General features: G+C 23.3%; 2 protein-coding genes across 2 annotated transcripts; both read right to left on the reverse strand.

Moving 5' to 3' along the window:
• Positions 1–2,221: 2,221 nt before the first annotated feature.
• On the reverse strand, positions 2,222–2,746 carry LOC112601482 (testis-specific serine/threonine-protein kinase 3-like). Its single transcript, XM_025349132.1, has one exon. It carries the CDS (start codon positions 2,744–2,746, stop codon positions 2,222–2,224), a length of 525 nt encoding a protein of 174 aa, XP_025204917.1.
• Positions 2,747–4,428: 1,682 nt separating this feature from the next.
• LOC112601483 (testis-specific serine/threonine-protein kinase 4-like) lies at positions 4,429–4,797 on the reverse strand. Its single transcript, XM_025349133.1, has 2 exons — positions 4,551–4,797; positions 4,429–4,499 (listed from the first exon to the last, which is right to left on the reverse strand). The coding sequence occupies exons 1-2, from the start codon at positions 4,795–4,797 to the stop codon at positions 4,429–4,431; spliced, it is 318 nt and encodes a 105-aa protein (XP_025204918.1).
• Positions 4,798–14,092: the final 9,295 nt, after the last annotated feature.

Raw genomic sequence — 14,092 nt, forward strand, 5'->3', positions numbered from 1 at the left:
GATTTTTTTTTGAATGATAATTATTCACTTAAAGTTTATATTTATATTGTCTATATAGTTTTTTAATGAGTGAAAGTTTAAGTACACGCAACATTACACAACTTTCTGTGAAATCATGTACGGGCAATTTAGTTTTAGTGGTCGACACAGTACATAACAGTCGGTTCGTAAAGTAATGTAAAACCACCATTGTTACGTCATACCACTGAAAACGATAGAATAATAAATGTGATAACAAATATAGAATAACGTAAAAAAAAAATAATAAGCAATTTTGAATGTACATATTTATAACTATCTAGCATATCGTATTATGTTTTTCTAATGATTTATGTATCAACCTACGACAAAATTTAAATAACTTGTTATCTCAGATTCTACAACAATTTATAAGTTATAAACACTAGGGGTTACGGCGATGTTTTACATTAAGTCTACAATTTTATGATAACAACTTTGATGTTTTTATAAATGATGTATTATATTACATTATATTTCAACACATCAAAGTAAAATTCATTATTGAAATAAACAAAATGATTCGGGTGTTGCGTATATTTAAAATAATTATGTATATGATTTTAATTGACAATTTATTTATATTTTACTTATAATTATTATAATTATTATTATTTTTTAAACAGGGTAGTTTTTGATTAGAAATGAGTTTATATTGCAAACTGAAATTTGTCATGAATGTGCATAAAATAGTATATTTACTTACAAATTTCAAATTTATATCAGCTATTAGTTTATATATTTGGTTAAATTATAAAATGGTGGTAAATACGCCTCGTGCAGCAGTGTTCATGATTAGGTTTTGTATTATTATATGATATATTTTTTCATCTTTCTATTTCTTCTAACCAGCAGTTTTGCAAAGAATAATTTTATTTTGTATTCAGAATACCTATTTTAATATACTGAAGGTAATTAATATATTTTTTTTAAATATACTCAGTCTCGAAGTACAAACGAATATTATTAAATTATTATATATTTTTTTCTTTTACTAATTTATATTTATTTTGTAATGGTTGGAAATTAATGTTTATTGTTGATATATTGAAATTTTAAATATAAAAATAAATATCATGATTTTTAATATATTTTATAGTGCCTATACATTGTCATAAGTTAAAAACTATTTATTGGATACGAAATCAAAGTAATTTTTAAGAAATAAAAAAATGCAAAACAATTATCCAAGAGTCGTATTTAATTATTTTTAAGAGAAGTATTGTATTAATTTTACAATAGTGTGTATTTTTTGTTTTTGTATCTGTATACACGATAAATAAAAAGAAAATTATTCGATTTTCCACTTTGAGAGTGATCGAAGATAGAACATTGCATCTAATTTGTAGTTTGTACTTTAGAGAGGTCAGAATTAAAAATCTTTAGTAATTTTCAAATTAATCAGTAGAAGGGAAATGGAAAATTGACTTTTTTATGAAAATCATATTTTTGATCAAATCAATATTGTTATTCAAAAGCAAAAAACTTAGATACTTTAAATATTTAAAAAATGTTTGAATTATTATTCTTTATTTACCATAAACTCAACAAAATATTTTTACCTCTTTTGAGTTATTTATAGGCTTGAGAAATTTCCAATTTTTTTTTACTTTTTTAGTTTAAATCTCAATTAAAATGTATTCACTAGATAGAAATTTTTGAAAATTTAATGTAAAACCCCATTATAAAAACTATATAAATAAAAACATTTTTAAGTATATTTTAAGTTCAAATTTGGCTGAAATTACTTATTTAAACAATAAACAACAATGGTTGTTTATTTTTTATTACTAAAAAAATAAAAATATTCGTGTGATCTTTTACGTATATTGTGAATTATACTAAATGCAATGAAATTTAAAAATATATATTTACATTATAAAACATTACGGTACCTATTTATGCCATGAACTTATTCACACTTTTTTACGTTAAATTAGTATTGCCTAGAAAGTTAATAACAATAATATAATAATAAGTGGTATAAATATATATTTTAACAATTAAATATTAATAAAAAAATAAATGCGACGGTTTTGGCAAAAGTTAAATTAATCATCTGTTATACTTTTAGTAAAATTAATTATTTTAATAGAATATCAAAAAAACAAGTCATGAAATGAACTTGGCGATGTATCATGCTAATTGCCAATAGAGCATTTTTGCTCGGAATCATTTTTCGTTTTCGATGATACATAATCATTCAATTCAAATTTAACACGGCCATTGCAGCGACCCACTTGACGCCTAATGCACAGCTGAGCGGTATGTACCCGTTTTCCCACTCGTTTTTATTCATATACATCACAACACTGCTCACCTGTTTTCTGTGTATCTCTTCCTTGGTCTTGTCGCGGAACGGTGCCTTGTTGTTGGCCATCATGAACAACACGACACCGATTGCCCACACGTCCGAAAACACTGGGTTGTAAGGTCGCTTGCCGTACAAGAGCTCAGGCGAAGAGTAGGTCAACGTGCCGCACAGCGTGTCTGCGCCAGGATTCCGTCCGCGGTCCACGAACCTGGCGAACCCGAAGTCGGCTATGCGCACATTGTAGTTGCTGGTCAGTAGTATGTTCTCGCACTTTAGGTCCCTGTGCACTACGCCCATACTGTGCATGTACATGAACGCCCACAGAATCTGCACTAACCACGAACGAATTTGTGACTCCTTCATCACCGTATTACGTAAGTGTGTGAACAGGTCACCGTTTTCCGCGAACTCCATGTTTATGTAGATCTTGTAACCATTTTGGAACACGCTAAACACCTGCGATAAAGACACACGCTTTCAACGTGAAAATACCAAAAAAATGTCGTTATCTATTAAAAAATGCGGTCTGTCTTACTATTATAGAGCTGGTCTAATCATAAAAATAATTTTTCTCCCAACCCGATATGTCTGAAATACGACTTTGAAAAATTATTACTGAATTCTATTTTAATTCATAGTTTATTTTGGTTTATCTAAACTAATATACTTAGGTATACTATGTACAATACCATTAGTATTAACGTGTTTCTAGAAATTCTGAAATACCTATAGCTAATGTATTTAAATATTTTAATGGCTGAATTATTTAGTTGTTTTTATTGAGAAATCAAATCATTTCTGAAATTAAAAGTTTTGGCATGAGAATACGATAAAACATGTTGTTTAAATTATCCCAGAGTAATACAAATAAGTGTGCAATATTTCAAATAAATTCGTGACATGACGACAATAAAATAAGAAAAACTAGCAAAAATCTATGCTTTCAAAATATTTGTTAGAATAATAACAAAAAAAAAAAAAAAAAAACAGAAAAACAGCAAGAATTTGTTAAAAATGAAATATTTAAAATGTAGACAGAAAATTTTCAAACAAAAGTAGTTTTCAAAACTTATTTTTAATGTTATTAGTTCATGGGAAAACTGTTTTTATACTTAATAACGTTTTTCACTGTCCTGAGTTTATAACTAAGATTTATCATTCAGGTTCAGTCTGTAGACAACATCAAAAGGAATAATACTATAGATATCAACAGAGAAGTCTCTAAAGATTGTGCTTAAAAAGAGATGATTTATAATTCACTAAGACTTAGAAGATATGATATACACTTAAATATCGAATACCTACCAGATAATATTACTTTTGGAATACATTTTGCGTATAAACATATATTTCTAAATCTCTTTTGAATTTTAAAATAACGTAGTAATAAAATTGTAAACTATATATTTTTATTTTTCATTTTTTAAATAAAAATAATTTCATTTTTAGTAAAATAAACGATTTTTATTTTCATGCCTTAAGGTGTTGTGATCAAATTCAACGAAAACAAACATATTTCATATTATCTTGGTGATGTACAAAAGATATTCGTACGTGACAAAAAATTAGATGGCTATACTTTTTTCATTCTATAAAATAGTGTTTTTTAAATCGATAACACTAAAACTGTGTTTTGGACAAAACATTTACTGTAAGCTATACGATTTCGTATACTACAGCTTAACACTAAAAATGTTTACTTTGAAGTGTTATTCGCTTTTCATTGTTGCGTAGATCTGTTTCTAACTATAGGATTTCATGTTTGTAAATTACTTTATTCCAATAATGTGTTTTATTTGAGAATGACAAATTTCTTTGGTGGAATTTAATAACAACTATCTATATGTTCGGCAAAAACGTGTGTGAGTTGGTTTTCCGAACACGTTAAATAAAGTTCATATTTTACTATACAAGCTACACGTGTATTTAAAATAATCTCAACAAAAAATGTGGATATTTTAATAATACCTTTGGTACATATTTACATTATAAAAAAATAAATTTTTAACGCATAACAATTAATAGATAACAAACATTTTGAGTAATGAAGTGGTATCCTATAATATCACTAGGTAATAGTTACGTATATTTAAAACCTAATCACCAATGTATACAATTTCATCACCTATAAGTAATTCATATTTCTTTGTAACAATCGAGTTTAAAACTGAATATAATAATAATAAATTATCATTACAGTCTTTACACTATTTTATACTTGCCTTCACTATGTATGGATGCTTTAGTTTGACCAACACATCGAGTTCACGGGGTAAAAACTTCTCCACGAATTTATTGGAAACGCGATTCTTGTTTATCACTTTTGTTGCAACCATTACTGCATTTTCGTCATCAGGTTCTCCAAATTTGACCAAGTAAACCTTAGAAAACGAACCTTCACCAATTTTTTTCCATACTTGAAGTTTATGTTTTCCCAGAAACGATGAGTCAGATGTTGCCAACATTCAAGTCTGGTTAAAATATTTATTTTAAATGTCCACTCAATTAAGTTTGCTGTGTAAGTATAAGATAATATCGACGTAAGTGGATTGTAATTAATTATTTAATACGAAATAAATGTTTAATAGTTGCTATAGGTATTAATTAAATATGTTACGTTTAATAAATAAATGTAGTTTCTTTAGACGAAGTATGATGGTGTTGTAACATCTACAAACTACTAAAGAATACATATAATATATATCCTTATTTTTCAATATATTTAAGCATTAATCAAAATTTCAAAAAAGGTAACGCTTTATATTTCGGGTCAATCGTGATTCAAATTAAAAATTACAGTAATATTAACTAGGCTTTATTCAAAATAAGTTATGTGAAAAAATTAAAAATAAAGTAATTAGTATTTTGAGTACTTATCTATTGTTTGATTCTATAACATTTGTTTTATAGTTATTAATTATTAATTTAAAATCCGATACCGCATAACTCTTTGTGAGAATATATATATTTTATAATTAAAAATATCAAACTAAAAATTAAAAAAAATATCGGTGAATTTACCCTAGCTGTTTTAAACTCCGTTATATATTAACTATACATTTTTGACAGCTATATTTACATGGTTTTGACAGAAGATAAAATATAAGTATAAAATTATACAAAATAAAATTACTATAGTTATTTTATTTTATTTAGCTATCATAATCTTAGATACGTCTTGATTATATGGTTAGCCAGAATTTCTTCCTTTATATTTAGGTAATAAATAATAGATATATATTCCATACGTGTACGCTAATCGCTGTAGTTGATGTTAAATCTTAATATTACATACAACTTTACACTTTTCAAATATTATATTTTTTTATAAAAATAGCTGACCCGTGACGGCTTTGCCTGTGGTTGGTTGTTTATTTTGCCTTCGAACGATGATATATTGATATGTAGAATTTTTTATTCAAATTTTATCATTTAATAATGTGATCGGTAAGTAAATTTAAAAAATGGTTAATGAAAACGTATTGAAATGTTTCTAGCGGTATTAAGTATTATGTATAATCTTTTGAAAAAAATTGTAAAAATGTGAAATAGTGTCGTCAGAAAATTAGAACATTTAAATACAATACACTTATACACTCTCTCCAGACAAAAAAAAAAAAAAAATTAAAAATCGAGTGATGTGGCGATCTTTAGGAGGGTATTTGGAACGAATCTGTGAAAAAAAAAATGGTAACGACACCAAATTGGAATATAAAAAAGGCTTGTTCTTGCAGAACTCGCAGAGAGGCCCCAAAAATTAGCTTTGTTTTTAATTTTTCATGAACTTTATTATTGACTTTTGAGTTAATTAAATCTTACCATACAATAGTGTAAATAAATGTATGGTATAAATCAGGGGTGGGAAACTTGTAGCCCGCGAGTTATATCAAATATTTACAAAAAAACATCTCACTAAATAGTGAAATAAATTAATCAAAACTATTATATATAATCTATGTTAATAAATTTTGTATTTTTTTTTTTTTTTTTTGTATTTATTTTAATATAATTTTATATGTGGTCCGCTGAAGTTTCAACACAATTACCTAACCAATTTAAAAAAAATATGTGCCCCACGGGATAATAATGTATTTCCAAAGTGGCCTGCAAGATCATTTGGGTTGGCCACCTCTGGTATAAATAGATAGATAATATTATTTTAGATATTTTAAAATTTCATTTCCATTAATAATAATAACTCTTATAATATAAGTGTTTTAATGGTAACCATGGTTACGAAACAATAATTTTAAGAATAATATTGGGATATGCGTAAAAATTCCTATTTCCTTATTTTTCCGGGCGGGACCTGTTTCACCCAAAAATGACCGTACCCGTTTCGCCTAAATTTTGTAATTGTAAGATTCCCGTTTCGCTCAGACTAGTTTATACCAATTTAAAATTGAGTTGGTAATGATTCAGTCAAGTATTGTTGTACATTATATTTAAGTGTCATTTAGCGTTATTCAGACAACACATCGAGCATTCGCGCGTATTCGTCGTAAGCAGTATACTCGCTGTATTACATGCCCATAGACTAGAAGTAAATGTACTATCTTCAGAAATATAATTGTTTATTAAATAACCACAGTATTTAATAACTCTATCGTCAGTTGGGCATTCTGAAATCAAACCTTGTTTACTTTTTAAAAAAATGGCCATATTGTTTATACAATTTGTGTGGTTAAATTTATATGTGAAATTTATAGTATTAAATATATTTGTGACAAAATTAAAACCTTTGATTGCATGTAAATTTTTTTTTAAATAATTTGTTTAATGTACTTGTTAATATTAAATTTTTTTTTAATGCGAAGTAAATTTAAAGTTTAAAAAAAAATTTGGAGAATTAAGAGTCGTATCGCCTCCTTGTGGTGTTCTCTGGGTAACGCTAAATGATACTCAAGTATAATCTACAACGGAAATCTTACAATTACAAAATTTAGGCAAAACGGGTCGCGCCCATTTTTCCATTTTTTATTTTTATTTATTTATTTATTTATTTATTTATTTATTATTAAAATTCGTACTAAAACCTTTAACAGGCTACCAGTTATAACAGTAAAAAATATCAGCCAAATCAGTTCAGTAGTTTTATCGGCTTGCGCGATCATAGAAAACCCCTTGTAATTATATATAGTAGTATTGATTGATTGTCATATTGGCTAAATTAGCCCAGTAACAATTATTTATTTTATAAATAGTTTGATATCAATGATCGTAACTTTGTATTGAGACTAAGATGGGAAAATATGCAAAAATATAATAATTACATGTTAGTTAATTAAAAATCTTAAAATTTAGTCTTGAGGCAGACACCCACGAGTATAATAATATTTAGTATTGTAAAATTTCCAAATCACAAATGTGGTAGACTTGAGTAAGTTGTAGATCACATATACATACACACTATCATTCCCTTTTATAATATAGATAAAAAAAAATAATCATATTATTAATTTTAATATTGAATTATTATATTATGTACCTACCCAATGACAAATCTGAACTTATATTAAATTTTCATATTTTTATAATAATATTATGCATCACACCTTATTTCTTTAAGCTAATGATTTATTTATTGTTAAATAAACATAATTTATTACTGAGTTGTTACCTAATGAAAAAGGATTAATTTCTGAAAGTAACAACAACTTCATAACTAAGTATAATTATTTGCACATATTATTATATACTGTTTAATAATAATAAAATGAAAAAAAAAAAAAAATAAAAATAGTTTAGTCGTATAGTGAGTGTTATCATTTAGTTAAACAATAGAAATATTATTCGTGTATTCTAATTACTTATAAGCTATATTAATTCATTAAAGTTGTTTACTTTGTTATGTATACACATGTATTATTGCAAAGCAAAAAAATCATTCAAGTACCTATCTTATAAATAAATCCACGAATGTACAACTAAAATTCTGCAATAATAAAAATTTAAAAAAAAATAAGGTAGATATAAGAATTATAAATCGGAATTCAAGCAAATAATCTTTACTTAAACTTTAAGTATAACTTTCAATAGTTTATGATAAAAAGTTTAGAATATATTGAAGTAATAATGATTTAAAATGTATTGTAATATTTATGTTAATTCATTAAAATTTTAGAATTATAGATTCTAAGCAATGTGATGAATGTATTAATTTTAAAATGATGTTAGTGTGTATATTTTTTTTTGCCTACCATTACCTTTTGGTATATTAAAAATAACTTAAGTGGTATTTTCTGGTAGAAAATTGAATTGCATTTCTACTTTAAGAGTTCAAAAGTGAACATTTTTAGTAATTTTTTTAATTACTATAAAAAATAAACAAAAATATTACGTTAAACCAGTTTTGAAAATATTTATTTCTTTAATTTGTTATAAATTAAAAATAAATAACTGTAAATGCTTGAAATTGTCATCAGTTGTCAATAATATCATCTTATTTCCAATGCATGGTTTATTTTTAAAATATGTTTACTGTTTTAGAGCTAATCACAGAAATCAAATTTTTCAATTTATTAGTATTATTTAATTATCAATAAAAATATATCGATCGGTTAAGAACTTATTAATAAAATAATAAACATAATGTTTTCGGCAAATTTTGAATCAACCTATCGTTATAATTAATTTTTTTCTTTTTCTTTACTTAAAATGTAAAAATTATGTCTTTAAGAATAAGGTACAATAAGTATATGTGGTAAAGGATACATTTCATATTTTATTATTAAGCACATTATGATAATAATAAAATACATGTTTATAGATAACTTTGTTGTATTAATTCAACCATTAATGACGCTATTTTATATTTTTTATTCATTTTTTCTGCATGATTTAAATTAGAAAAAAAATATTATTTTGCGTAAGTAACTATATTATTATTTAAATAGAACCTGTTAATTATACTATAGAAAAAAAAAATTGTTGAACAAATACATTATAGAAAATAACATTTTACATTAATTTATATTTTATTTTTGTATATCAATAAATTCTACTCTGTAAAATAATTAAATTAAAATATTAACATCAAAATAATGTCATATTCTCTAGGTTTGGTAGTAATCTGTCACTGATATACTATAAATGGAACACTTTTTTTTGTTTGTTTATAGTTAAGAATTTATGACTACATAAAAGATTTTTCTACGATATTATAATAATTAATAACTATTTTAACATTATATAATATGCAATATTAAAAAATGGTCTTTATGAAGGATTTTTGATAAATTTATTGTTTCCAAGCTGTAGTTTCAGTAATGGTATGCCTTTCATATCTTAAAATATATACAAAAAATATGTTAAAACTAACAGTACAATTAGATACATTTTTTATAATAATTATTGTTATTTGCATATCTTTTATATTATTTGTCTTATATTTTTTTTGATTTTTCTATTTTAACATTGTTTAAATAAATATGGTATTACTACTACAAGCCAATACCCTCAGGAAATTAAGTTGAAAAATATGATATTATGTCATATTAATGTAGTAACATTATAATGAATTAAATACGTGGAAACATTTTTTTCGTGATGTTAAAAATGTAAACACGTTTCTAATAATTTATTTTTTATATATTTCAATGATTATGACATTACTATAAAATATAAATACATTTTTAAAGGAAATATTTTGATTTTGTTATTTATAGAAATTTTAAATTTATCTAGTTACCTTAGTAGATTTTTTACTTTGAAATATTGATTTAGAGAAGTGAACATTTTTTACCCTCATATTACCTTCTTAAACTTATATAATTGAATCAATGTAAGTGCTCACATAAATAGTTTTGAAGTAATTGTTCAAGTGGTACCTAACTAAATAGTCTTCTATAGTTTGAGACGAATCACACATGATTTAAAAAAAATATTTTTTAATTTTTTCTTAATACTGATAATAACATTAATTTCAACAACTATATCACTAAAAATTCGTATTTAAATAATATGAAATAATATCCGTATAACAAATTTCATTTCAGATTGAAGTATACTCACATATTTACGATATAATTGATTGATATTTGTTTGTATAATATCACATAATAACAATAATAATAGTAAAAATAAATTGGTATCTAAAAATGTTATTCAATTTACCTAGCTTACTTGAATTTTTTTACAGAAAAATATAATTATTTTAGTCTTTAATTCTGCAAATAACCCATTTATAATAAATTTCTGAAAACTATTAATGAAAAAGACATTTATTTGTCCATCTTATACTGAAGTTTTAACGATTTAATGTTTATTTTAATTTTCGTAAATTATACTGTAAGGCTATACGTGTTTATTGTTTTATTTTTTAATAGCGTCATACATAAAAAAAGTATTTATATAAATCTAATTTATGTGATTTGGCCTAATCTATCTAAAACTTAAATAAATATTATATAGTAGGATAAAATATTGATGGCTGAATTAAATTTAATTAGGCTGTGAATTATTGTGTTATACTACGTAATTTATTTACTTATAGTTTATACCTAAATAATATAAGGTATGAAACATTGCTTTAATTTTATTAAATTATATTTTATTTATCATTTATTTAATAAAAATGACCAATTATTTTAGTCAACATGATATCTATCACAGATCACAATATTCATAACTGTTGTAAAACAAGAAGGGAATGATATAACTTTCGAAAAAAAATCACATATTAACCAAAGTTAGGAGGTCACTTATAATAATGATAAGTTACCATTGTTAACTATAAACAATTTTTACGAATTTACTTAAATTTCAAAAATCTGTCATACTAAACCCTAGGTACGTCAATGATAGTGAATAAATAAATAAAAAACTAAATATATAAATATATAACCACTAATTTTATTATAAATTATGAGCGCTGAATAAATAAAATTAATTTGATTTATTGGATAAGACGTACAAAATTAATTTACAAAATAATCTTACATATTAATTTATACTTAAAATAATTATACCTACTCGAAACATGTTCAGTTCATAGAGATGAAATTCATTAAGTCTGACTTTTAATAACATTTACCAGATGAATATTAGTGAAATTGTGATTACATTTTATACAAAAATATATTATTTAAAGCCAATTATATTTAATTTCATTATTTACCATAATAATAAGTGTGAAAAATTAGTATATTTAAGTTCTATCAACGTATACAATCACACTAAAAGACTATTTTACCAAAATAATATGTGTATATATTTAGTTATAAAAGTTTTTAAGTGTCAATTTAGACAGAAAGACGATATTTAAACACGAATAAATGGTCTTTGATGGTAAACATGCTAAATAAATAAATGGGGTGGTACAGTAGCGTATTTTTGGATTTTTTTTTCATGGAGGGATCTAGTTTATTTTTCTAACACATTAAAATAGTGGACTCCCTCAAATATTTCCAAAATAATTAAAAGATTACTTCATTCATTGTTTATCTTATATTATTTCAATCTTAAAAAGTTTGAAAAAGATCTTTTAAGTATTGCTATTGACTTTGAAAATGTGCAAAATAATTTAAATAAAAAATGTATATTTGGAAAATCATTCTTTGGACATCTAAAAAGCACCTTTGTCTACTTTTTATGTTACTAATTTTTGATTACGGTATTTAAAATATGAATACTGATAAACTAATAAACGAAAATAAATTAAGTTTATTTATATTATTTATAACCATATTATGTTATGTTTTATGTCTATGTTCATAACGGACATCAGGCAGATGGTTTGAGAGAAACAGAATAGGTTCAATTTTAACTATTTTATAGTTGTTCCCCCAAGTTAACTAATTAGTTAACAATTATTTTTGTACTTTAATTTAAATACATTTTAGATTGTTAAGCTTTTTAGTTTATTTTGATAATTTTTTTTATTTTGTAAAAAATCTTGAAATTATAACGTAAAGGAATTAATTAGTTGTCTCTGAAGAAATAAATAAATATTGAAAATACATAGTCATAATTCATTTTTTTTTAAGTATTTGTATGTGTTGACGAAATTTTTTAAGATAAAATAACAATTTGTAAATTGTTTTGTATTTGAATTTCATATATTTTTAATGGTATAACCTTATACTTGAAAATTAAATAATACGTGTTTCATAATATGTTACTCTTAACGAAATATCAAAATACAAAATTATAGATTATTTACTAATCACATTTTTTTTTTTTAAAGTTCTATAAAAAAATAAGTATAAGCTGTTCTTATTATAATTGTATTAAAAAATATAACTTCGTTATTAAGTACATTAAATTTTTATATGCATTCAAAGTTCAATTTTTTATGAAACTGTAAATTAAATCCATATGGCTAATAATGATATATTTTTAAAAGATGTTTTTTTTATTTTGCTGTAATTTAAAAAAAATACTAATCATAAAAAATTCTTCAATGAGGTTTTAGTTAAATCTCTTATTAGCTCTACTTCCCATAATCTAATTTGTAACAAATTATATTTAACTTTAAAGCAAAATAAATCAACTGATTAAAAAACGATTCTGAATATGTCACACTTGGTTAAATCATTATTTTAAAGTGTTCATTTATTTTCTATTTTTAAATTAAAACGTTTTCAGAAAAAAAAAATAGAAAAAATAATTGAAATAACGTTTAAAATATTGCATAAAATTATATTTTTAGTCTAATAGCTCTAAAATATTATATTATGCAATTAAAAAAAAAAAAAAAAAAAATGTTTTTGGTATACCTACTTTTTTACAAAATAATATGGGAAAGAAGTACATTTTTCACCATTGTTCAAAATTTAAAATAAAATGTCATATAAAATATAAAATTGGTACACATGAAATACAAATTATAATAATTATGATATTATTATACACGTATTACATAACTTTATTTTACTATGTTAAGTTATATAATTTATTTAAAATATAATATTAATTAATTCCGTACTTTGATAAATTTATTCCTATTTTATTTCATTAAGTGTACTCAAAATATTTAAGGTACTGCTATTTATCATAATTCATTTTTAGAAAAAAATCAAGAGAAAACAACATTTTCTTAATTGGGTACTGAACAGAAAATATTATAAACCATTAATATAATAAATATATATATATGAATTAAAAACTAGAATTAGTTAAACTTATAAATAAAATTGTGGTATAAAAAATGAAAATAAAATATGTATTCGATTTCATAGATACATTACCCTGTTTTAATAAATGTCTCACAATGTAAGTTACTATTTATAGATATCTTAATTATTATTTAATTTCGTTACTTGCAGGTTTTGTATTTCTAATAATTATAAATAATTTTTTTCAGTTATGTTCTTTATATTTACAATGATTTTAATGAATTATTTATTATTGTTTGCTAAACCGTGGATGATCATAATTTTTAAAATGTATGTACTCTTCAAACTTAACAATTTTATTTTTATTTTATCTGTTTTTACATTTTAATTAATTTAATAGATAACTAGCTAATAAGTAAATTTTTTATTATTTTTGAAACATGTTTTGATATTACAGTTTTATTATTTTATTCATTATTATTAGTTTTATTGAAATTTGTTGTTATAATTAATTTACCTTTAGAATAAAATTTATTTTATTTTACGTAATATTATTTCATTGGAAATTTGATATTTCCGGATCAACGTTAATTTTTGTTTTTGTCGATAATCTGTTTTGCGGATGATTAAAATTCCCAATATAGAAGATCAAAATTCTTATTAAATGACCAGATTTAATTTGATTTTCTTTATTATTAATATC

Source organism: Melanaphis sacchari, unplaced genomic scaffold (genome assembly GCF_002803265.2).
Source record: "Melanaphis sacchari strain LSU unplaced genomic scaffold, SCAv2.0 Contig79_pilon_pilon, whole genome shotgun sequence".
Classification (NCBI taxonomy): domain Eukaryota; kingdom Metazoa; phylum Arthropoda; class Insecta; order Hemiptera; family Aphididae; genus Melanaphis; species Melanaphis sacchari.